General features: G+C 39.3%; 1 protein-coding gene across 1 annotated transcript; it reads left to right on the top strand.

Moving 5' to 3' along the window:
* The first annotated feature begins 86 nt into the window (after nt 1-86).
* Nucleotides 87-24,117, top strand: PSMA5 (proteasome 20S subunit alpha 5). The gene is made up of 9 exons (XM_015075287.3): nt 87-244; nt 4,299-4,365; nt 10,709-10,835; nt 13,271-13,338; nt 14,247-14,354; nt 14,494-14,552; nt 15,435-15,537; nt 16,547-16,633; nt 23,866-24,117. Exons 1-9 carry the CDS (start codon nt 216-218, stop codon nt 23,941-23,943), a joined length of 726 nt encoding a protein of 241 aa, XP_014930773.1. The 5' UTR covers nt 87-215; the 3' UTR covers nt 23,944-24,117.
* Nucleotides 24,118-25,009: the final 892 nt, after the last annotated feature.

Below are 25,009 nucleotides of genomic sequence, written 5' to 3'. Positions count from 1 at the left end.
GGCAGGGAGGCACTTTGGCCCAATCACCTTGGCGGGAACTATAACCAACCAATAGGAAGCAGGCACTGACGGGCGGGCTGAAGGGGTCGCCTGCGCACGCGCAGTTGGAAGCAGGGCCTCAATTTTGTGGTGGTGTGGGTGAGTTGGGTGCTGTTGGACTCGTGTTGGCCCTCAGAAACCCCACGTAGCTGCTGCCAGCTTTTCCTGCCCTCGCCATGTTCCTCACCCGGTCTGAGTACGACAGGTCTGTGCGTCGGGAGAACGTGGGTTCGGGGTTGTGAGTGGGCAGGACTGGGGCCCGGCCACGGCCTGGGTTCTGCCGTGTCATGGGGCGCCCCAGGAACCCGAGGCTGGCCCGGGCTGGGGATCTCTTGTCCTCCCCAGCGGCCTGCAGTGATTCCCCAAGCTAGACTCGCGCCAGGTGCTACCGCTGAGTCACTGCTGGGTCCCAACTCGGTGCGGATGGGAGAAGCACCGCTTTGTGCTTGGGGAAGAAGGCCGAGGGGCCGCGACTCTGACCTTTAACCCGGAGAAGTCCAGGGGTCAACCCCTCCTCCGTTCATCTTTCGTGCTGAGTATGACTGCCTTTTTAAAAAATGTGAACGTGTTGCCTGAAAGAAAAAAAAAAAGCTACTAGAGATTCTTTAATGGCTCTCATAATTTCAGCTCCCCCTTCCTTCTAGGGGAACAACCTCGTTTTCCGTTTCTTAGTTGTGGAAGTAGAGTAACCTTTCCTTTGGTTGAAATGTAGGAAGGCATGCTGGTATGTATAGTTTCTGCAAAAGTCTGAAAGTATTCTCAGCTATGCCCGGATGGAGTGTGGAGTCTGATTTTATAGGAACTGGAATTTAGAGTGGTTCTTAAGAGTTTCCTCATCACGCTGATTCTACTAGACCTAGACTTTTCGGACTTTTTGAGAAGCTTAAAGCAATTTAGTTTGTGTGTGTGTTAAGGCCAGATATGTTTTTAAAATTAAGGTTGTGAGATTGTTGTATTCATTAAAAGAAAAAAAATATTTTTCAGGGCTTGGAAATGCTGAGTAAAATTGTACATAGACAATTCTCTAGACATTGTTACTTTCAGTTTCTGTTTGGGTAGGTTAGATTTTTCACATAGCTGCAAAGATGTTTTTGGGTTTTTTTGTTTGTTTGTTTGTTTAGCCAGGAAAGGCGGATGTTTTCTTTCTACTAGGTCTTTAGAAGCTGCATTTCTTGTCAAGTGTATGTTGATCCTGTCAAAAGTTTTATCGCTTGGAACTCCCGCTTTTTTTATGCTTTTACTGACTCAGAATATATATATGTGAAGTTTTAAAACTGACAGCTTTTCGTACTGTCCTGTAAAATGACTTGGTATTTATTTTCCAGAGCATTAAAAAAAACTCCTCCTTGGGTGATAGAATTTTGAGTTAGAGGGTGTATGATAGACATTATTATCCTTATCAGAAAGTCTTTATTAAGGTTCTGTGATCATTTACTTAACATCTTCAATGAGTGCTATATGTTATTCATTTTTATATCCTCCCAAGAATGCCTAAAATACAGCCTTTTTAAATTCACTTAGCTAATATACTTGCATGCTTGCTGTGTACAAGACACTGTTCTAGTTACTGGCCATACAGCAGTAACAAAATCAAGATTCTTGCTCTTAAATGGGAGCTTGCCTTTTAAAGAGCTATTTAAAAAATATAGTGCAAGTCAGAAGTGCTTTCACGTCATTAGAGAAATTCAAATCAAGTACTATAGAAAGTTTGTTGAGAGAGGTTGCATTCAATATTAGGGGGTCATTGAAAACTTTAAAAAGGAGCTGATATTTAAACTGAGTCTTGAGAAAGAGGAAGATTTTAATAAATATGGACTAAGTGTCAGTAGGTTGGAGGCAGAGAATATAGGATGAACAAAGGAGGGGCAGTGGGGAAACAGTGCCTGTTTGGGAACATTCTTTTCTGTGTGGTACATTTGATACATGTATGGGAGTGGTGAACTATGGGGAAAACAGGATGGTGCTAGATATTGGATGGATTTTTTTTGTAGTGAAGGAGTTTGGGTCACTATTTTTTTTCAAAACTTTTAAAGTGTTTTTATTTATTTTTGAGACAGAGAGAGTTAGAGCATGAGCAGGGGAGGGGCAGAGAGAGAGAGGGAGACAGAGAATCCGAAGCACGCTCCAGGCTCCAAGCTGTCAGCACAGAGCCCGACCCGGGGCTCGAACTCACAGACCGTGAGATCATGACCTGAGCTGAAGTCGGACACTCAACCCACTGAGCCACCCAGGCGCCCCTGGAGTTTGGGTCACTATTTAGGCAACCATGTGCTATTAATTTTTATTTGAAGAAGTTACATAATTGTGTTTTGCAGAGATTATTTGACAGGAGCAGAAGAAAGAGTGAGTCAATCCCAGTTAGAAGGCTTACAATAGTTAGGTGAAAGGTAATGAGGTCGTTGAGAATGAAAGAAAAGTGTTGAGTTACCATGTGGGAGGAATTGATGTGACTTGGTATATGATTAATGTGGGAGAAGATGGGGAGAAATGAGTCAGATCATTCAGAACTTTCTAGCTTGGGGAACTGAGAGATTTCAGGTGTTTTAAAATAAAAATGAAATAGGAATGACAGGAGATGGAACTGATTTTGCAAGGATGGCTGGATTTAAAGAGATATTTCAGATTGGAAGATATTGAGTGTTCGGTGCTAATGGGATATCCAAGTGAAAATGCTCAGGATTCATTAAATTAATCAGGGAAGAGGTCAGACCGGTAATAGAGGTTTGAGAGTAGTTGGTGCTTGATGTAAATGAAATAACCCAAAGAAACAGTGAAGTTTGAGAAGACAGCCAAGAGCAGAGCCCATATAAGGATGTAGTAATTAATACTATACTAGGATGAAGTGCTTGAATTAAGGTGAAAATACTGTGTTCACATGGTACTTTATCACAAAATTCTTTCATACTCTGTGCAATTCAATATTAATTATCTTGTGATAGATGTACGATAGGTTTTGTTTTTTGTTTTTCATTTGAGGGAATTAAAGCTACTAAGTGGCAGAACTAGAACTTAATTTCAGTCTTCTGTCCTCAGACTTTTCACTCAGTGATTTTTAAAAATTGTTCCTAGAGTTCTGAACTTTTTTAATGACCTCTGGGGCCAGGAGGATTCTGGGATGGTGAGATTCTCCTTTCACTCCTGATTTAGCCCAGAGTAATAATTCCCAGAGGCAGTATAGTAGAACAATTCAAAGATAGGTCTCCGCAGTCACATTGCCTAAATCCTAATTCCACCTCTGCCTCTTACATGCTGACTAACTTTGGGCATATTACTCAACCTCTTTGTCAACTTTCACATCTGTGAAATACTACCTGTCTTTAAATGTTACTTCATAGGATTATTTTGAGGATTAAGTGAATTAAATAATTTAAAGGTTTATAACAATGCCAGGTATATAGTAGATATGCAGTAAATGTCAACTTGTATTATTACCTGTTTTGTATTTCGGGGATACATATACTTTTTTTTTTTTTTGAAGAAAGAGTTTTTGATAAAACAAATTTGAAAACACTGTGTTATATATCATGTTACATGTTATCAAATCCAAACTCTATAAGCCAAGGATCATAACTACTTTCATTCATTTGTTCAAGTATTTTTGAAGTGTCCATTGTGTGCAGAAGACTTTTATAGCTAGGACCATGATTGATGCCTCTTCTCCATAGGGATTTCCAATAGAATGGAACAAGAAAAAGTGGGAAGGTGTTTTAGAAAGAAAAAGAAGTCTAGTGTGTAATTGGTGTAAATATGTATGGAATGAATAAACTAGCTTAGGCTTTAGGAACGAGCCAGATCTCAGTCTGTTAAGATAGCAATACTAATTCATACAAATAAATAGAGAAATGTACCTGTAACCTGTACCTGTAACTATCATACTTTTACTGAAAAGTATGATATTGACATTAAATGCATGTAATGTGAAGGGGAGAAGGATAAAAGCATATTGGGAATTGCCAGGTAGTTTTGGGGGCTTGAATTTACTGAGGGAATTCAGTTTGGTTCAGAGTTGAGGTAGAAAGCCCCTTGCTCTCATTTGATCAGTTTGAAGTCTCTGGAAGTACCACAGAAGTGTTCCATACATAAGTTCCATTTTCTTGAAAAGCTGTTAATGTACAAAACTATAGCTACAGATTGTTTTGGGCAAAGGAGAATAATGACAACATGCATATCTTGTAGCTATTTGAGCTAGATGTCAAGGAACTTGACTTTTGTTTCTCTACACTTTTTCTGACAATCTTTAATGCTTTTTTTAATTATAGGGGTGTGAATACTTTTTCTCCTGAAGGAAGATTATTTCAAGTGGAATATGCCATTGAAGCTATCAAGGTATAGTATCAAGTAGCAAGTTTTTGAAATTTGATGGCAACCTACTGCATTGCTGGCAGAACATTTGGAGTAAATGTGTTTTAGCTATCTCTCCCTTTTTTTTTTTTAATGTTTTTATTTTATTTTTGAGAGAGAGAGCGAGGTATAGAATCTGAAGCAGGCTCCAGGCTCTGAGCTGTTGGCAAAGAGCCCGACGTGGGGCTCCAACTCACAGAACCGTGAGATCATGACCTGAGCCGGAGTCGGACACTTAACCGACTAAGCCACCCAGGCGCCCCATGTTTTAGCTATTTGTTTAGAAAATATTCTGTATCTCCCTTTACCCAACCACTAACCATTTTAATATCAATTTCAATCCTATTCCTGAAGCCTTTTGAACAGATAAATGCTTCATAATTATGTAAGTATCTTTTTCTCAGTGGGGCTCAAGGGACATGTTTGTGTTCATAATCCTCTTGGCTATAAAGAGAGGGATATAGAGGTCTAGACTTAGCATCTGGAAGATACTTTGAAAAATTGTTTAACTCATCACCTGTATTCATAAAATTGTGGATTTGTACTGGACACTTTCAGGACTGAATAAGAGATGTGTCCTGTAATGTAACAAAATCAAATAGTTCAAACCAGTATTTTTTTTTTTTTTAACGTTTATTTATTATTGAGAGAGAGAGAGCATGAGCAGGGGAGGGGCAGAGAGAGGGGGAGACACAGAATCTGAAGCAGGCTCCAGGCTCTGAGCTGTCAGCACAGAGCCTGATGCAGGGCTCGAACTCACAAACCACGAGATCATGACCTGAGCCAAAGTTGGTCGCTCAACCAACTGAGCCACCCAGGCGCCCCCAAACCAGTATTAACAAAATCAGTAAATGAGCTATCTATACTTAAAGTTAGTTATCACATGGGATCTGCATTTGTTGAATTACGGATAATCTAAGTTCTGATTTAGGTTATCCAAGGAAGGTCCAGGCATCAGTATTTTTAAGGGCTCCTTCAGTGATTCTAATATCTAGCAAGGATTGAGAGTCAGTGATCTAGATGAACCCATTACTCTGTGCTTCAGTCACCTCTACATCCCTAAATAACCTCTGTTTGTATAGTCCTAGTGATAGAATATTTTCTCACTAGATAGCTCATTCTGTTAGAAAACAATTCATAATGGTTTAGAAATTTATCCTTGTATTGAATCAAAAGTCTAGCTTCCTGGGGTACTTGAGTGGCTGAGTTGGTATCGGCTCAGGTCATGATCTCATAGTTAGTTGGATCAAGCTCTGTGTCAGGCTCTGCACTGATAGCATGTAGCCTGATTGGGATTCTCTCTCTCCCTCTTTCTCTGCCTCTCCATTCTCTCTCTCTCTCTCTCTCTCTCTCTCTCTCTCTCTCTCTCTCTCTCAAAATAAATAAATAAACTGTAAAATAAATAAATCAAAGTCTAGCTTCTTTGAAGTTTCCTTAGTTGTCCCTAGTTTTGTCCTTGAACCACACAGGATGTTTAAACCTTTTCCAAAAACAGTTCTTCAAATAATTGAAGAGAGCTACTGTGTTTCTAAGTTACCTATTATAAAAAGAGTGTATTATAGAAAACTATTGTATGAGAATCTAGAAAAGGGCAAAAGAGACTGTGATTAGTTGAAGACATAGAAGTAAAGGTGGAAGCACTATGATAGATGGTGGGACAGAAAGTGGTGGGCCAGCTACAAGTGCCTGTTTCTGATCATCTTTGCCCTGTATTGAAACCATACGTTATTATGAATTGTGAAGACTATGACGATTTCAAGCTGTGGCATTTATTTTGAGCCTCTAAAGATAATAGTCCTATCCAAGCCAAGAATAATCCTCAGTTTTGGGGGGGGGGGGTTCTTCTTTAAGCTTCTTACTGCTAGTAATTTTCAGATTGCTTAAAGATAATTAGAGACCATGTGATGTCTACCCTAGGTTGGGCTAAGATAGAAATGGCCATGTGACCCTTTAATAGATGTGACTTAACCCATGTGAAAATTCAGGCTCTTTGGTATTTAAACAACCTGGTTGTCGCCTTGGCAACTTATGAGTTGTCAATGAGAAAGCAATTTGATAACCATAAGTATTCAGTAGCATGAAAGGAGCTGGAGAAACGACTAAGAATGGCAAGTATAAGTTGTCATTTGGAGGTATGGTATGGATGGCATGGGTGAAAGACAGCCAGCAGAAGTGGGGAAAAAATGCCTTTGGAGTAGGTTTTTTGGGGGAAGGAAGGATAATCTGTGGCAGTGTCAAAATTACCATATTAAACTGAGCATGTGGACATTGGTTACTATGAGTTATACTAAAGAAATACTAGGTAGAGTCTTCAAATGTTCCCTCACTTCCTTTCCTCAGTCCCCACCAAGGGGTGGGGTGGACTTTAGGCAGAATTGTAATACTGAAATATCTGGGGTAAATGTAAGTGTTCAAAAGAAAATTCCCCTGATTTTGGTACATTTTATTACTTAGTCTGTCTTGAAAATATTAATCTTTTTTTTGGAGTGGAAACTTAGGAAGTTATTTAAGTTGGAGGTCAAACTGAACAGGCTGTGAATTCTTATAATATGAAAATCCTTCATCCACAAAATAGTTATAGTACCCAGGGACTATTGACATTTTGGACTGGATAATTCTTTGTTGAGAGACCATCCTGTGCATGGTAGAGTGTTCAGCGGGATTAGATGCTAGTAGCACTCACACTTCTAACTGTGACAACCAAAACTGTCTCTAGATTTTGTCCTCCAGATACATGTCCCCTGGAGGATAAAATGGCCCCTGGTTGAGAACAAGTCTGCCAGATAAAATTTAAAAGTAGATATAAAGGGGGTGTCTGGGTGGCTCTATTAAGTGTACAACTTTGGCTCAGGTCATGATCTCACGGCTTGTGAGTTCAAGCCCCACATCAGGCTCTGTGCTGACAGCTCAGAGCCTGGAGCCTGCTTCAGATTTTGTGTCTCCCTCTCTTCCCCTTCCCCACTTGTGCGCACGCTCTCTCTCTCTCTCAAAAATAAATAAACATAAAAAAAAGTAGATATAAAGTCTGTCCTGCTCTGTTCAGTTGGAGATTTAAGAGCAATGTACTATACGTAAGAACAACTAAGTGCCGAATTAAATTCTCTAGTAATATTTTCTGACTTTTACATTTTTATTCTTAAGGCATACCTGCATGTAGTTTTAGAATCAAAAGATAAAATAATTATATCAACCTTGTAACAAAAACAGCAATCCCTGAGGACTGCCCCCTCTATCTTCAGCTTCCCAAAAGCAACACTTTAAGATCTTTTAAGATCTTTAAGATCTTTTAGCTGATAATTTTCTTGGCATTTGCTTCCATATTTCTAGCACAGAAGCAGACAGCCAGCAGAAGTGGGGAAAAAAATTTTGTTTTTGTTTAGATATTATCCACAGACTTTACATTATAGACAATGAAGATTTTTGCCCCCAATGACACACATGGACACACACACACGCTTTCCTCCTGGGGTGGAGGTACAGCAATTCACTCAATATATACTTTTGTGAGATCATTAGTCAACACTTATAGTCATATGACTATGTAAATAAATGTATTCACAGCTGAGCCATTTTTCCATTTCTGCACAATATTTTCCTGGAGTTAAGAGCTCTTCTTTTTTAAAAATTTGTTTAATTTAATGTATACATGTCATAAATAATCCCCAAAGTCTCTCTAGGTTATATGTATCTTCTCAAAATTTCCAAGCACATCAGGTATCCAGTAAAGATTCTTAAAAATATCTTTGAGCTTCTGACCTGTTCCAATTCTGGACTAGTTCTCTGGGCATACTGCTTTTTCAATTTCTAACCTCCTTTATTTTTTCCTTTTTCTTATTAGTGTCCTATTTTTGTTTTATGGATGAAATATATTCTTTAAGGATTTTTTTTTTAACTTTTCTTTCAATTTTTTTTTTCTTGAATTGGTTAGATTCTTTAGAGCTATGTTTTTTAAGCTACAGGTCTTGACCAATTAGTGAGCATTGAAATCAATTTAGTGGGTCAAGGTAGCATTTCTTTTTGAGTGGAATAGAACACTAGATATCAGAATGCCATGTTGATACTATTGGTGTTTCATTGTGTTTTTTTCCCACGTTGTTTCTGTTGTATTTATTTGTGCATGTTAGTATGTTTTGATCCTGATATAAGATATATTTCTTAATGTCGATTTTGTCCAAAATGTTTGAAAACTGTTCTAGAGAAAACTGCCCCTTCTCATTTCATGCCTGAAGGGTGTTTCAGCTACTAGCTTCAGAGAGCTGAATGGGGAAAGAAGGCTGAAGTTCTTAACCTTCAGCTAGTCAGTCTTTACTTAATCCCGTTTTCACTCTGGTACTCCTGCCTTTGACTGTGCTTAGTGTCCCCCAATCCAAAGACCACTGTCTGTTTTACCCTTTCCAGAGTTTTCTATAGGAGTGGGGGTGGGAGCTGTCATCTAGCTTTATAGCCTAGGGGAGGAGATCTGGAAATCTGTTTCTTAGGTAACACTGAACTGATTTTGTGATTTTTAGCTCCTTTGTTTCTATTTCCAGAGGTCCCTTTCTTTTTTGGGATCCTATAATGTAAATCAGATTGTTTCTTGATTTTCTTTACTACTGGTTTAGGGTTCAGATTTCTCAGGTCTATTAAGTAAATTATCACTAACCTCTCTTCTTTCCTAGAAATTTTGTTGCTGTGTCTTTGCCCATTCTCTTTGTGCTAGTTTATTTGTGCATCGCCCCCTACCCCCTGACCCTGCCATCCTTTAATTTTGTACTATTACGAGGCTAGGGGAAGGAGTAGAGCTAATGTGTGTGTTCAGTCTATACCTTTACCTAGAAGTATGAATGCCCATTTTTTACATAAAGTTCTTAAACAGTCCTCTCCTGTAGTTATGCATATATATTAAAAAAAGCTGGTATATACATTTAAAAACATTTGTAAATAAAGTCACAACTTTATGCATTTGAAAAATAATTCACTTATGTATGAGACGTGATTATGCAGTCTGCAGTCATGTTAAGCATGTTATGCATAATGATTCATGAAATTCCTTGGACTCCTTTACAATAACAGGTTCCAGGAGTCTGATGCTTGCACTGGCAGGCATTGCTTTGTGGAACTAACTAAATAATAATGGTAATTCAGGGGCACCTGGGTGGCTCAGGCAGTTAAGCATCCAACTCTTGATTTCAGCTCAGGTCATGATCTCATGGTTTGTGAGTTAAGGGATAAATAATATGGCATGAGAAAATGGGTTGGGCTATACCTGGTAGATTTTGTTGGAGAATAATGAGTAATAAAGTTTGAAATGAAAAGTGAGATTAGGTTTTGAGGGCTTTGGAAGCTTATTTGGATTTTATGTGACAGGCAATATAGGGAGATGTTAGTTCTTCAGAGAAGAAGTATAATTAAAATAGCATTTTATTAGATCAGTTAGGCTATAACATGAAACATACATTAAGACAGAGATTAAGATGGGGAACCTAAGTAAGAGGATGTTGAAGTCTAGGCATATAAGAAGAATGACTAATTTTATTACTCATTTATTATGTGCCAGGCACCATTTTAAGCATTTTATGTATTAATATATTTACTTTCTTGATGTTTTATTACCCCCATCTTGCAGATAAAGAAACAGACATAGAGGGATCGGTGACTAGAATGGTGCCCTGGAGATGGGGAGATGAAATTAAGCTATATTGTAAACTGCTAGTGACCTCAAAAGATTAAGTTAATAATTATGTTTGTGGTGGTGTTTTTGTTTCTTCTTTTGTTTGTCTGTTTGTTTATTTATTTTGAGGGAGAGGGAGAGAAAAAATCCCAGGCAGGCTCCGTGCTGGCAGCACCTGAGCCAAAATCAGGTGAGCTGAGCCAAAATCAAGAGTTGGACGCTCAACCCACTGGGCCACCCAGGCACCTTTTTCCTTTTTTTAATGTACGCTACTTTTCTGGAGGTCATGTAGATTTGAGAAATACTACCTTTGGGGACAGGTCAAGAGAACAGAGGTGAAAAGAAAAACATTCTAGTTTTATTACTTTTTTGTCCGTTGATGTTTAGAACCTTAGAATCTACCCCTCTCCAAAATATTGGCATTACAGTTGATCATTTTCCAGATGTTTTCAAGACTTAATTGAACTTTTCCCTTTAGAAGAACAAAATCTGTAAATCAAGTGTTCCTGCCATTGACAGGAATAACACGTTACTTATTAGGGTGCTGTTTATACTCTCTGAATACTTGGTATGGCTAATTGAAGCTTCTGTCTTGTGCAATATTCAGAGAGATTCCTGGTGAGTATGTGAGACTGTTCTTTGACCTGTACATGATAACTATAACACGTTTCTTTTTAGCTTGGTTCTACAGCCATTGGGATTCAGACATCAGAGGGTGTGTGCCTAGCTGTGGAGAAGAGAATTACCTCCCCACTAATGGAGCCTAGCAGCATTGAGAAAATTGTAGAGATTGATGCTCACATAGGTAAGGAGTAGGGGGAAGTTGTTTTATAGGATCTGGCTTGGATTAATTAGTCTTCTTTGGTGTTCCACAGGAGGTTCATTAGATGAACATCTTATCCCCTTATTAGCTACTGTTTTCCAGGCAGTAAGCCAGTGTGCATAATATAGGAGTGGGAAGAAATTGTAGGGCTCAGCCTATTTCCAGAAGTTCCTTTCTCCTTCAAATTTAGACTTGGCGAATGTGATGGTTGTCGAAATATGTAAAGGTTGAATCATAGGCCAGCTCCCTATAATGGCTGGGTCTTCAATGTTGCATAATGTTAGCCCTAGTAGGAAGCCATCTGGAGCAGAGGATCATGTGGAAAACTAGAGTGTCCACTAGAAAGAGGAATTCTTAAAGGTCTTTAGAGTGACTAAGGTTCAGAGAGCATGAGAATAATAGATTTTGAGCAGATCAGTCTTCTTCCTCTGTTTTCAGATTTATCTTTTTACTCCCTATCTTCCCCTATATTCCCCACACCCCAGCACTCTTTTTTGTTTTTGTTTTGTTTTGGTCTCTGTTATAATTTCCCTGCCTTAGCTTCTGGCATCATTGTAGCATTACAGGGTGAGTAGTTCTTCATTTTAGTTGACTGTTGAAATTTTCTTAACCATTTAGTCATCTAATTAGTGGAATATTGGTAAAATAATTAGTTGCCTGAAGGCCTCAGAACCAATGCCATGGTGACTCCAGGAGCTTGACAGTATCTTTCAGATGTAGAAGCTGAGATTTAGTCTTTTAAGATAAGAACATTTTGTCTACTTAATCCCAAGTTGTGTGTCTGGAGATAGATCAGTGTCACTTCATTCAGCAAATTGAGAACCTACCATGTGCCAGACCTATGCTAGTCACCAGGGATACAGAGAAAAATGAGAGAGACATAGTCCTTATGTTTCAGAAGCATACAGTCTGATAGTGGAGGTGGACATGTAGATAAGTAAATGCAGTTGAGTGACGTAGGTGTTAAGAGAGGCTGTAGTATGTGCTCAGTAGGGGTACAAAAGAGGAAATCATTAGTTTTGTCTGGAACCAGTGGTAGTGGGACTTTCAGAAAAAGATTCCATAAAGCGATGCTTGAGCTGAGTTGAATTCTAAAAGATGAGGAAATGGTCACTAAGTGAACAAGTGTGTGGGTATAGGAAGGGAGAGCACTCCGGTCAGAGGGAATAGAAATGAGCAAACCCTTAGTGGTGTAAAATAGGGAATACCCTAGCACAAGAAGTTTGGTATGACTGGCAGGTGGACTATAGCAAGAAATAAGTCTTCGATCAGACAGTAGAAATCTTTTTACCATGCTAAAGAGCTTCAACTTGATGGGAAAGATTTTAAGCTTTGGGGTAATATCAGATTTTGAGAGAGAGAGAGTATGAGCAGGGGTGGGGCAGAGAGAGAGGGAGAAAGAGAGAATCTCAAGCAGGCTCTGCACTGTCAGCAAGGAGCCTGATGTGGGGCTTGACCCCATGAACCGTGAGATCATGACCTGAGCCTAAACCAAGAGTCAGATGCTTAACCAACTGAGCCACCCAGGTGCCCCCAGATTAGTCTTTTAGAAAGACAATTCTCATAACAGGGTTGCAGGTAGAGTGAAGGGGCCTAAGACTGGAGGTAGGGAGACCTGGAAAGAAATTTCCTTTAATCCAAATAGAAACAATGAGGGATTTAACCAAGGCAGTAGACAGAGAATGGACAATGTAAGGATTAATGCTGGACAGGTTAATCAGATGGAGATTGATAGAATTTGGGATCTGATTGGTTGTGAGGGCCAAGGAGTCTAGAAGGAAGAAAGAACTTGATTTGAGTTGGTGGTATGTCCAAGTAGATATATTAAGGGAGTCATTGGCTTCATAGGTTTGAAATGTGGTAGTAAGGCTTAAGCTGGAAATACAGATTTCAAGTTATGGCATATAAAGTAACAGCTATAACGTTGGCATCTTGGACCATCAGGCAAACTTCCTTTCTAAACTAATTGGTTTGTATTTGGTCAGGGAGGTGAAAAAGCTTTTGATTTTATCCTGGGGCTTTCTATAGCTCATAGTGACATGGTTATTTTTTTCCTTATTTCTTCTGTTGGGATGTTAGTGTTCGCTTAGTTTGAAAGTGTATTGTGGTCTACGAGAATGCTGAAGGAATGCTTAAGGATGTAATATGTGAAAATTCATGCTTGTTTGGCTGTTCTTGCCTGTCTTCTATCTTCATACTGGACTTCTGAGTTATTGCAGATGGTTTTATTTATTTGTAGTATAATTATACTTGTGTTCAGTATAATCAAATAATTTCCCATCTAACCTCTTGGGTGTATTGCTATGGGATTGCGTATGGCCGCCATGGTTCCATTCCAGTGTTTCAGTATTTCTTGAGTGGATGAAAGAGTTCTGCTAGGATTTGGCCCCTGGGTCACTATTGCTTTTACATTGCAGGTTGTGCCATGAGTGGGCTAATTGCTGATGCTAAGACTTTAATTGATAAAGCCAGAGTGGAGACACAGGTAAAATTAGCATCATCTCTCCTTTTTACCTTGATGCTTGAGTTCCTTGTTTAATGATGTAGCTGCCTGGGCTGTATTGCAGGTTATCTGTGTTAATATCAGATGTAGCTCTTAGGAGTGATTTTGGATAGACCACCTAGTTAATAACTTGTTGAGGCTTGGAGTCTAGCCATCCAACCATTGCAGCTTTAAGGAAGCCCTGGTAAATAGTGCTGACAGTCTCTTGATTCTTTTTGATTTGCCTTAAATAAAGCAAGCATTGCACTACATTCTGTTCCCTAATTAACTGTGGGAGCACCATAGCAGGAAGTGGACATAGCTAAAGGACATTCTACCCCAACTGCCTTTGGTGCTGGGCTTGCAAGTAACAGCTCTCCTATGGTGAGTAATGTTATGTACCAGGTCAAGAATGCTGATTTTGTTTTTTTCTTTAATTGAGTACCTGCTGCTTCGAGAAAAGACCAGTAAGAAAAAAATTCCTGATTGATAAAACTTTTTGCACTTATTTTCAACTTTGCTGTCAGTACTTATGTAAGAGTAAGTCATTTAATTTAAACACCAACACAATGATAAGGTAGGCTCTTTGAGGGAAAGTGGCACTTAGCTGTTAGCATTCACTTTGTGAAAAGACTAAGCTTAGTGCTGTGAAGGGCTAACTCTGTTTTTCAAGGGAATAATCCTCTAGTCCGTCATTAATGCTTAGGGTACTTTGATCACAGTTTCTTTCTAGAGCTATTTCTCTTCCTCTCATGTAGGCCCAAGCATTCAAGTTCAGTGTTAAGAAAAACACACTGGAGCTGAGCCTTCGGTTTGCAACCATAGTCCACAGGGATGTATGTAGTGAGATGGTGGACTGCTTTAATGCTTTTCTTATTTAAAAGTTAGACCACATTTTGCTCTTTTTCTAGAACCATTGGTTCACCTACAACGAGACAATGACCGTGGAGAGTGTGACTCAGGCTGTGTCCAATCTAGCTCTGCAGTTTGGAGAAGAAGATGCAGATCCAGGTGCCATGGTGAGTGTGGTGTTTGTGGCAAGTTTCCTTCTAAGGGACTTAGGACATTTGTCCTCTGAACATACCTTTCCCAGCCCCTCTTACCTCCTGCTTCAGTAGCCATTTGTTTATCTTAATACCTCTTGTTTTTTGGTTCTAGTCTCGTCCCTTTGGAGTAGCACTGTTATTTGGAGGAGTTGATGAGAAAGGACCCCAGCTGTAAGAATTTGCCATTTTTTCCTGTTTCTTTTTTTGTAGAATTATTTTAATTTGGGATGGGGACTGGTTGTCTAAACTGAGAGGATTATTGTAGAATTATAAAAAATGAAGGGCTTCTAACTCTAAAGTTCAGTGATTCTGTGCTGTTTATACAAAGACAAGCATTCTGTGAAGAACTTCCCTGTTGGAACCACTGCTGATTCTGGAAAGAATTAAAAGCAACTTTGTTACTATAGTCAGGGTGTGTTTTAGAGCTTTGCTTTAGAATGCTGATTTGTTCCTTTTCCTCAAATATTATTTAGATAGGCGTACACAAGTGCCATATTTATATCTTCTATACTTCTAAATCTCTGAGGAATGAATTAATTTTCTTAAACACTTTTTAAAAGATCTGGTTTCAGGTGCCTGGGTAGCTCAATTGGTTGAGCGTCCAACTCTTGATTTTAGCCCAGGTCATGGTCCAGTGTCCTGGGATTAAGTCCTGCATTGGGCTCCATGCTTAGCATGGAGACTGATTGGGATATTCCCACCTCTCTCTCTGCCCCTCCCTGGCTCGTGCATACTTGCTATCTTAAAATAAATAAACTTTAAAAATAAAATAAAAGATCTGGTTTCTATAGCTGCATGTGACTTTGCATGTGAATTTTGATCTCGGGGTTGTGAGTTGAGCCCCACATTGGGTATAGACATTACTTAAATAAACTTAAAAAAAAAAAATCTGGTTTCTCTAGGCATACAACATCTTTTGGACCTGTACCTCAGTATTTCAGTGGAGTTTCCACTGCAGGGCCAAGCATTTATATTCTTTAGTGAGATACTTGTTACATAAAATGCTACCACTCTTAAGCATTTTGTGACCCCCTTCTTTTGGGGGTTTTGCAGGTTTCATATGGACCCATCTGGGACCTTTGTACAGTGTGATGCTCGAGCAATTGGCTCTGCTTCAGAGGGTGCCCAGAGCTCCTTGCAAGAAGTTTACCACAAGGTAATTGAGTACTCTCACAACTTTTATTATTATTTTATAAATCAAAGTATAATTTACATAAAATGGGAAGACCTTAAGTGTTCAATTCTAGGAGTTCTAGGAGTACACACCCTCATGACCACCATCTAAAACAAGATGGAGAACACTTCCATCACTCCCTGAAATGCTTATTGCCTCTGCATTCACTCTCTTCCTCCCTTTCAACCATGTTTACCACTGTAGATTAGTTTTGTCTGTTCTTGTCCTTTCTATAAATGCAGTCATACAGTTTATATTTTGCATTTGCCTTTTTTGTTCAATAATGCTGTTTTTAGGATCCATTCGTATTTTTGCACATATCAGTAGTTAATGCTGAGTGCTGTACCATGGTATAGATGACCTCAGTTTGTTTACCCTTTATCTTGAAAGCTTTACTTAACAGATATATTTCCTAGTCTGGCTCTAGAAGCAGTAGACATTTGGCATTTTTTATCTTGTAGGATGGGAAGACTTGGCTTTGGGTAACTTGTTGTGGTTGAAGGCTGTCTTACTTACTGGTTCACACAGAGATGTCTACTCCCCTCTACCCCTGATAGTATTGATTTTATGTGTGGAAGAAATTAGGTTCATGGGTTCAAAACACAGTACTACAAGAGCAGGTTTACTAAACCAGTGGGCTACCTTTTTAGATCACTTGGGAGTTGTGAATCATAGGATATTCCCAATATTATCTTGTTTCTGTATTAAAAGAGGATAACTAGAGAAGTGTAGCCCTTTCCACTTCTTCAAAGATCACTTAATATGAAAGTTGGTGACTTTGATCTGGTTCAAAATAAGACTTGAAACTTTGAATAAATGTAGTCTACTTATTTACTGTTTACTTGAATTCTAGAGATACCTGGTAATGCACTGTACTTACTAAGCTGCTTGATTTAGTAATATTTGCTACATCATTCAGGGAGATAGGGGAAATCTTTGAAGGAAGGAGGAATTACATAATGGCTACTCTTCTTACCCTTTTTGTTTCAAGTCTATGACACTGAAAGAAGCCATCAAGTCTTCACTCATCATCCTCAAACAAGTAATGGAGGAGAAGCTGAATGCAACTAATATAGAGGTATTTTTCTCTTGTGGTGTTTTTTATTCAGATATCATAGCTCCCATATCTCCCATGGAGATAATCACATTTTGTATGCTCAGCCCTTAAGAAGTTATTGCTATCCTTTGAAGCTCCAATACTTCTATAATAGTAATAAGAATGGACTGTCCCCAAAACATGTTAACTTATCCTAGGACATTAGGAAAGTTGCCTGGAAGAGGTGATGCTGGAGAAAGGAAGAGAAGGGTACTCCAGGAAGAGGGAACAGCCATGTGCAAAGGCTCAAAGATATAAAATAACATTGTATGTAAAGGAGAATTTGAGGGTTTTCTGAATGCTGGGGTGCAAGATATATGTAAGGTAGTGAGTGAGGTGGCAAGAGATGATACCAGAGAGTTGTGGACCAGATTCTGACTGCCCTTATTTAGGATGCTAAGAGTAGATGGGAGAAAAGGAGATAATGGTGAGTAAAAAGATAGAGTAGGTTTGCAGGTGAATTGAGAGAGAGGTCCTGTATTTCCCTGGTGAATGTTAGATCATCTGTTGAGAGTGGGTGAATTCAACAGTAGAGTTAAGGCAAGTGGGAACGATTTGAAAGAGGCCTTATGGACAGGGAAAAAGGAAGGCTGGGATAAGCAAAAGGACTGCTGGGCTACGTTAAAATACTAATGGAAAAAAAAACTAGCGGAGGCTCGATTTACCAGATTGTTATCACAAGTTAGGATGGAGGGGTGGCACCTGGGTGATTCAGTCAGTTGAGGGTATGACTTCAGCTCAGGTCATGATCTCACAGTTTGTGGGTTCGGGCTCCGTGTTGGGCTCTGTGCTGACAGCTCAGAGCCTGGAACCTGCTTCAGATTCTGTGTCTCCATTTCTCTGCCCTACTCCCCCCCCCCACTCATGATCTGTCTCTATCTCTCAAAAAAAAAACAACAAACATTAAAAACAAGGGAGAAAAGCTGGGGAAAAAAAGGGTACAGGATGCCTGGGTGGCTCAGTTGGTTGAGCATCTGGCTCTTGGTTTCAGCTCAGGTCACAATCCCAGGGTGGTGGGATCGAGCCCTGTGTCAGGTTCTGTGCTGAGTGTGGAGCCTGCTTAAAATTCTCTCTGCTCCTCTCCCCTGCTTGCTTGCTCTCTGTCTCTCTCTCAAGTAAAAGAAGGGGAAAAAAAGGTCAAGATAGTGGTCATAATATTATATTTCAATTAAAAAATTTTTTAAAGGCAACTGTGTCTGTAATCACAAATCAGTAATTAAACCAATCAGCGCTTACCAGAATTATGTCAGCTGTACTCAGTGTGCATTGAGAAAATGTATGTTTAGGTTAATCCCTGGTGAAGGATGGCTGGTTAAGGGCTGACAAATGTCTTGCCATTAGAGCCAGCCAGCGTCCAAAGGCTGCAGTGAAAGGGACAAACTTGAATGCCAAAACAAGGGGCTTGCCTAAAGTTGGGAAAGCGTGGGTGGAATTGGAGAGAGGAGGTGGGGGGAAAGAGGGGTTACTTCTTGAGCAGTAACAGGGAGAAGAGGAGTTTGGAATAGAAATGGAAAAACTTACTACATAAATACTATTTTTACACTTTCTTAGTAACAGTGATACTCCCGGTCTGACCCTTAGGAGGGAGTTTGTCAGTTCCTTTCTGGTACTTTGGGGGTGTTTGGTACTGAATGAGATAGGGTCTTGCCATTTCTTTTCTTCTTCTTCTTTTTTTTTTTTGTTTGTTTTTTTTTAATGTTTATTTATTTATTTTGAGAGCAAGTGGATGAGGGCCAGAAAGAGGGAGAGAGAGAATCTCAAGCAGTCTCTTTGCTGTCGATGCAGAGCCTGATACAGGGCTCTCTCTCACAAATCGTGAGATCACGACTTGAGCCGAGATCAAGAGTCGGACATTCTACCATCTGAGCCACCCAGGCACCGCGGGTCTTGGCATTTCTGCCAAAACCACCCCCTTCTTCCTACCTCAGAGTAATTCAGAGACAGCTCTGCTGATTTCACAATGCAGGTTCTGAGGTCTGCTTGGTTCAGTTGAAACTGCATAGATTTTTAGCTCATTCAGTTTCAGTGTTGCTTTGAAAAGAGCATCAGGTGTGTCTCAGTCATGCTCTCTCATTGTTTTTTTAATGTTGATTTTTGAGAGACAGCGTGAGTGGGGGAGGGACACAGAGAGGGAGAAAGAATCCCAAGCAGGCTCCATCTGTGCTGTCAGCACAGAGCCCGATGTGGGGCTAGAATGCACGAACCGTGAGATCATGACCTGAGCTGAAGTCAGATGCTTGACCAACTGAGCCACCCAGGAGCCCCCATGCTCTATCGTCAACTATATTACTCCCTGACTTAGTTATTTTTGCATTTAAAAAGGTCACTTTCACTTGTCTAAGACAGTTTACTCCACCAGTACTCTGATAGTTTCCAAATCTGACTGTCCATCAGTCTTTGGAAATGAAGTCCAGAAATCTGTACTTTTGAAATCTCCTTGGGTGATTTTGATGGTCAGTCTGAGAAAGTCAGGCATTTGGGGGCCCCTGCTCTACCAGTTGTCCCTTGGATCACCAGCCTATCCTTCTCTACAAAAAAGGAAAATTTCCAAGCTGCATCTTTTTTTAGAAAAACAAAACAAATCACACCTTTGTTAACTCCTCCTTCTACCTAGTATCCTGTCTTAAAAAAAAATCTACTTTGTTGAGATATAGTGTACATACTGTAAAATGTACCTATTTTAAGTATACAGTTCAGTGAATTTTGACAAATGTATAATCTGCTACCACAATTAAGGTATAGACCATTTCTACCATCCCAAAAAGTCTCCTCATGCCCCTTTTTAGTTCGTTCCTTCCCACTGATCTGCTTTTTGTCGTTATAGATTTGTCTTTCATGTTCTAGAATTTCATATAAATGGGTCACACAGTATGTGCTCTTTTGTATCTAACTTCTTTCACTCAGCATAATGATTTTTGAAATTCATCTCGTGTGTATCAGTCTGTTACATGTTATTGCTGGCCGCTATTCCATTCATCCTTTTTTGGAATCTTTATTACTAGGTCTTTTCCCAAGAGAACCTATATCCATTGTCCTCACTGCTTCTCCCCTCATTTATTCCTCAATTGCTACCATTTGTTAGTGTCTTAATGTTTCCCTGGGACTTTCCTTATTTTGCTAAGTTAACTCCAGTTTGTCAGATTTCGTGGTCACTTTTTAAACCTATTATCTGACTTTTCTGAAGCAGACTCCTCAAATTTTTAACAATTCTATAAATTTTTTTTTAATGTTTTTGTTTTGAGACAGAGAGAGACAGCATGAGCAGGGGAGGGGCAGAGAGGGAGGGAGACACAGAATCCGAGGCAGGCTCCAGGCTCTGAGCTGTTGGCACAGACCCTGACGCGGGGCTCGAACTCATGGACCGTGAGATCATGACCTGAGCTGAAGTCAGACGCTCAACCGACTGAGCCACCCAGGTGCCCCAAATTTTTGACAATTCTAAAACGAAACATTATCTTTCCTGAAAACCATTTCATCTTCCTGCCTTTCTAATCCTAGTTGATGATGCTACCGGTATGTATACCTGTCATTCAGAGTAGAAACCTAGAAGACTTCGGCTTCCCTTTTTTTTTCCCTTCACTGAATTGTACCCTTCACTGTCTTTGCCCCCTTGTAAATAATTGTCATATCAGTGCCTCCTCTCCATCCCTACTTCCAGTGCCTTCTTTTGTTCAGGCACTCAATTTTCTCCTGCCTTGTATCCTTTCAGAGGTTTCCTAACTAGTCTTCCTGCCTCTAGCCTTGCCATCTTTCATTTCATTCCATTTCCTTCATTGTGCTTATTGAGGTTGATTTTCTAAATTACATATCTAGTCTTGATTGTTCTCCACTTGAAAACATCTTTTCTGGGGGCACCTGGGTGGTTCAGTCGGTTAAGCATCCGACTTCAGCTCAGGTCATGGTCTCTTGGTCCTTCAGTTCGAGCCCGATATTGGGCTCTGTGCTGATAGTTCAGAGCTGGGAGCCTGCTTCAGATTCTGTGTTTCCCTCTCTCTCTCTGCCCTTCTCCCCACTCTCATGCTCTGTCTCTCTCAAAAAATAAACATTAAAAAAATTGAAAAAGAAATCTTTTCTGACTCCCGTCTATAAGATAAATCCCAAACTTGTTTCATGGTGATAATTTACTGTTCTTAAGTCATATGTTTAATCTGTTAGTCACCTTGCTAAGCATTTTGCGTGCAATTGTTTCTTTTAATCCTCACAGTACCTCTCTCAGACTGGTATTCCTATTTCCATTTTACAAAAGAGGAAACTGAAGCTTTGAGAGGGTAAGACCTTGCTCAAAATAACAGTGGTAAATGATGGAGTCAAAATTTGAACCCAGCTGTGATTGGGGTCCAGTACTTTTTCTTTTTTTTAATTTATTAATTTATTTTTGAGAGAGAGAGAACACAAGTGAGGGAGGGGCAGAGACAGAGAGAGACACAGAATCTGAAGCAGGCTATAGGCTCTGAGCTGCCAGTGCAGAGGCCCGCTCAGGGCTCAAACCCATGAATCGTGAACATGGGTTCTCTCTTTGTTGAGAGAACATTTTTTTTAAGTCTGTTCCCAGATCAGATCTTCAGGTGTTTTAAAATGTTAGTAGTCTTTTTGTGTTTTTCCTGTAGGTGAAGCAGCAAATAATAAACATCATATAATTGGATTATGCTAATTCTGACCTGACTTGAGCTGAAGTCAAATGCTTAACTGACTGAGCCACCCAGGCGCTCCTGTGCCCTGTACTTCTTTTTTTTTCTTAATTTTTTAAATGTTTACTTGTTTTCAAGAGAGTGGAGGAGGGATAGAGGTGGGGGTGGACAGAGAATCTGAAGCAGGCTCTGTGCTGACAGCAGAGAGCCTGATGCGAGGCTCAAACCCACGAGCTGTGAGATCACGACCTGAACTGAAGTCAGACGCTTAACCGACTGAGCTACTCAGGTGCCTCCTGGGTCCTGTACTTTTAACCACTATAGTATACTGTCTTTCCTACTTCGCCTCCCGTTTTATCTCCTCCCATATGCAGTCTCTGCTCTAGCCATTCAGAATTACTTCATTTTGCAAATATATCCTCTTGTTGCATGCTTTATACATGTGCACATTCCATCTGCTCTTCTGGTTCTCCACTGTGTGACCCATTTTTGAGTTGTGACACAACTCAAAAGTTGCTTCTCTTTGAAACCTTTCTTGACTCCCCCTAGATCACTCCTTTGTGCCTCTACATATACTCAGCTCTCTTATAACACCTGGCATTAAAAGCATTTGGTGTCCAGCACCCTTAGTAAATAAAAGAGATTTTCTTTATCTTTGGATCCCTAATGCCTAGTACAATTATAACTAGTACATAAGTGCTTAATAATTATTAATTGAATTAATGAAAGAAAATGTTTCACCTGTCTCACAGAGCTTTTTGAAAGAATAAGATAAATAGAAGAGTATCTTTCATATTCCCTATGTAAATAAGTTTATCATGATGCAAATGCAAGGGATTATTTTTACTCATCTAGTGATGAGTGAGTACCTTCCTAAAGGCAGTATTTGGGTCTAGTCTCATTAGCACCAATTTACAGCCAGATTCTATCAGACTTTTCTATTCAGAGCTTTCCCGGTTTCTGTTTTTAGCCCCTGAAATGGTTTGGGAAGACTAGCCTATGAGCTGTGAGCAACTTGACAAAAAAATTCTGTAGGCCCTCACTCTTCTCTGCTTTATTGACCTTGTGTCTCTGTCCTCACGTCCTTGAAAGATATAGTAATAACATTATTTTAATTTCCTTGGAATAGAGCCCATGGTCTATATGGACATGAATGATAATGTTTAACATGTATTTTATAAATATGTGTTCTGACATTTTGTGTAATTGGATAGATCTTTTGTTGGGAGAATCTAGTGGAGACTGCAGGCTTTGTTGAGAGAACATTTTTTTTTTAAGTCTGTTCCCAGATCAGATCTTCAGGTGTTTTAAAATGTTAGTAGTCTTTTTGTGTTTTTCCTGTAGGTGAAGCGGCAAATAATAAACATCATGTAATTGGATTATGCTATTTCTGGAAGTTTCAGATTATGTTAAATATCAGTAATGAATATTACCAAAAATACCCTAGTATGTTTAACTGTAAAGTCTAAAGAAAAAGGCAATAGGAGGAAATTTAAAACCAACACAACCGCTTTTTAGGCAAATGTCAAATGGCACCTATTGCTCAGTATTGACCCCCAAAACATGGGACTATGTTATCAGCAGAGGTGATAGAAAACTTGGTAGTTTTAGTTAAATTTGAAACTGTCTTCTGACCCTCGTATTTTATTGTTTAAATAGATTCCATCTGGACTGCTATTTATAACTAATATTTGTCAGTCTCAACTGATTTCCTGTGTTGGTGCTAATGGAATCCTTTTATTTTCATGGCTAGTCCTTTTAAAAAACAAAACGGGCACCTGGGTGGCTCAGTAGGTTGAGCGTCCGACTTTTGATCTCGGCTCAGGTCATGATCTCATGGTTCATGAGATCGAGCCTAATGTCTGGCTCTGTACCTCTCTCTCTCTCTCTATCTCTCTATCTCTATCTCTGCCCCTCTTCTACTTGTGAGCATACACATGTGCACATGTGCTCTCTCTTCTCTTTGTCTCTCAAAATAATGAACTTAAAACAGACTTTGTTGTTAAGTTGCATTATGAAAAATTTTAAAGAAAATAATATACCTAATAATCGGTAATTATTTGGTGCTTATTATAATGTTCTAGGCAGTGTTGTAAGCACTTTACACAGATTAACACATCTTCACAACTTCTGTATGAATTAGGTGCTATTGTTATCCCCATTTTACCGATAAAAATTAAAACACAGGGTGGCCAGGAAGCAAAGGTCACACAAGCTTCACTTCCAAGTGTGTAAACACACTTTTCATATATTTCTAAGGAAAAAGTACTGACCCCAAGTAATTTGCTGCTGCTTTTCTGATCCTTGTTGAAGTAGTGTCAAGAAATGACAATGACACCAGGCATTTGGTTAACTGCTATGTGGTCTGTTAACCTCAAAATAGAAAACTTGGTCAATAAGAATTTTTATTTGGGAGTCAGAGAGCTATTTTAGGAACCTGTGGCTGGAAAGGATATCCCTTGGATAGCAGATCCCTTAGTTCCTAATGAACAGCTGCATCACTAACACAGCTTCTCCTGACCATGCTAGTGCTATCAGCAGGGTAATCGAGCCCAGCTCATTAACCCTTCTCTGCTTTCTTTCCAGTTAGCCACGGTGCAGCCCGGCCAGAATTTCCACATGTTCACAAAGGAAGAACTTGAAGAGGTTATCAAGGACATTTAAAGAAGCATGATCCTCAGAACTTCTCTGGGACAATTTCAGTTCTCTTAAATGCTTTTAACTTTTATTTCCAGCTCCTGTTCCTTGGAAAATCTCCAGTGTATGTGCATTTTTTTTATGATGTCTGTACATAAAGACAGTTCTGAAATAAAGAAAAATTTAAAATTTGTTAATAGAGTATTCTCTTCTAATGCAGTCTTTTGTTCGAAATGCTCATTTTAGGGGACAAAAAGGATAGTGGTACTAATATCCCTATCCTATCAGAGTATCTATTCTAAATTGTTTTAGTGTCTGTCTACAACAGAATCAACTATCTCATGAATTCCTTGATGTTGGCAAATGAACTTAAGCTTGTCCAACTCTTCGCAATGGTTTAAAGATCTTAATACCATTGCGAATCCATTTCAGTGCCATAGTTTCACCTGATGAAATAGGTATTTTTGCTGCTATTTCTTATATGAAGGAGATGTTAACAACATGTTTTGAGGGTTGTAGTTCATTAAGCCAACTACAATGTTGTCTCAGTTCTTGTGTGTTGATAGATAATTTGGAAAGAGATTTTCACTTTATGAAGATAAGAAGAACTATAAGAGCTGCCATCTTATGACTCATTGAAATTATTTAAGGAATCTTTTGGAGCCCCCAAAATGGCCATATGAAATGGATATCATTATCATACAGATAAAGAATCTAAGGCTGTGTGTCCGTGGACACAAAATTAAGCTGTTGGGATTTGAACTCAGATTTTCTGGTTTCAAATCATCAACTCTTGATTTTACAATGCCAGGTCCCTTGAAGCCTACACACCTTCTAAGTAATAGGGAAATCTCATTGAGATTTGAAATGTACTTGCACTATCTACAACATGACTGGCTAATCCATATGTGGATAATGCAGAATTGATTGTGTATTATCTTCATTAACATTTGTAGGCAGTTGTCCATGATGTCAAAATAAGTTATGATTATTTGAGTAGGTTGAATTCATACTAAATCTCATACTGTGTTTCCAGGCAACTCTCCTCCCCCACCCCCAAAAAAAAAAAAAAAACACAGAAACTTGTGTTTAT

The sequence above is a fragment of the Acinonyx jubatus genome, chromosome C1, assembly GCF_027475565.1.
Source record: "Acinonyx jubatus isolate Ajub_Pintada_27869175 chromosome C1, VMU_Ajub_asm_v1.0, whole genome shotgun sequence".
Taxonomy (NCBI): Eukaryota; Metazoa; Chordata; class Mammalia; order Carnivora; family Felidae; genus Acinonyx; species Acinonyx jubatus.
The sequence above is the reverse complement of the archived record's forward strand: the minus strand, read 5'-3'. Positions and strand labels throughout refer to the sequence as shown.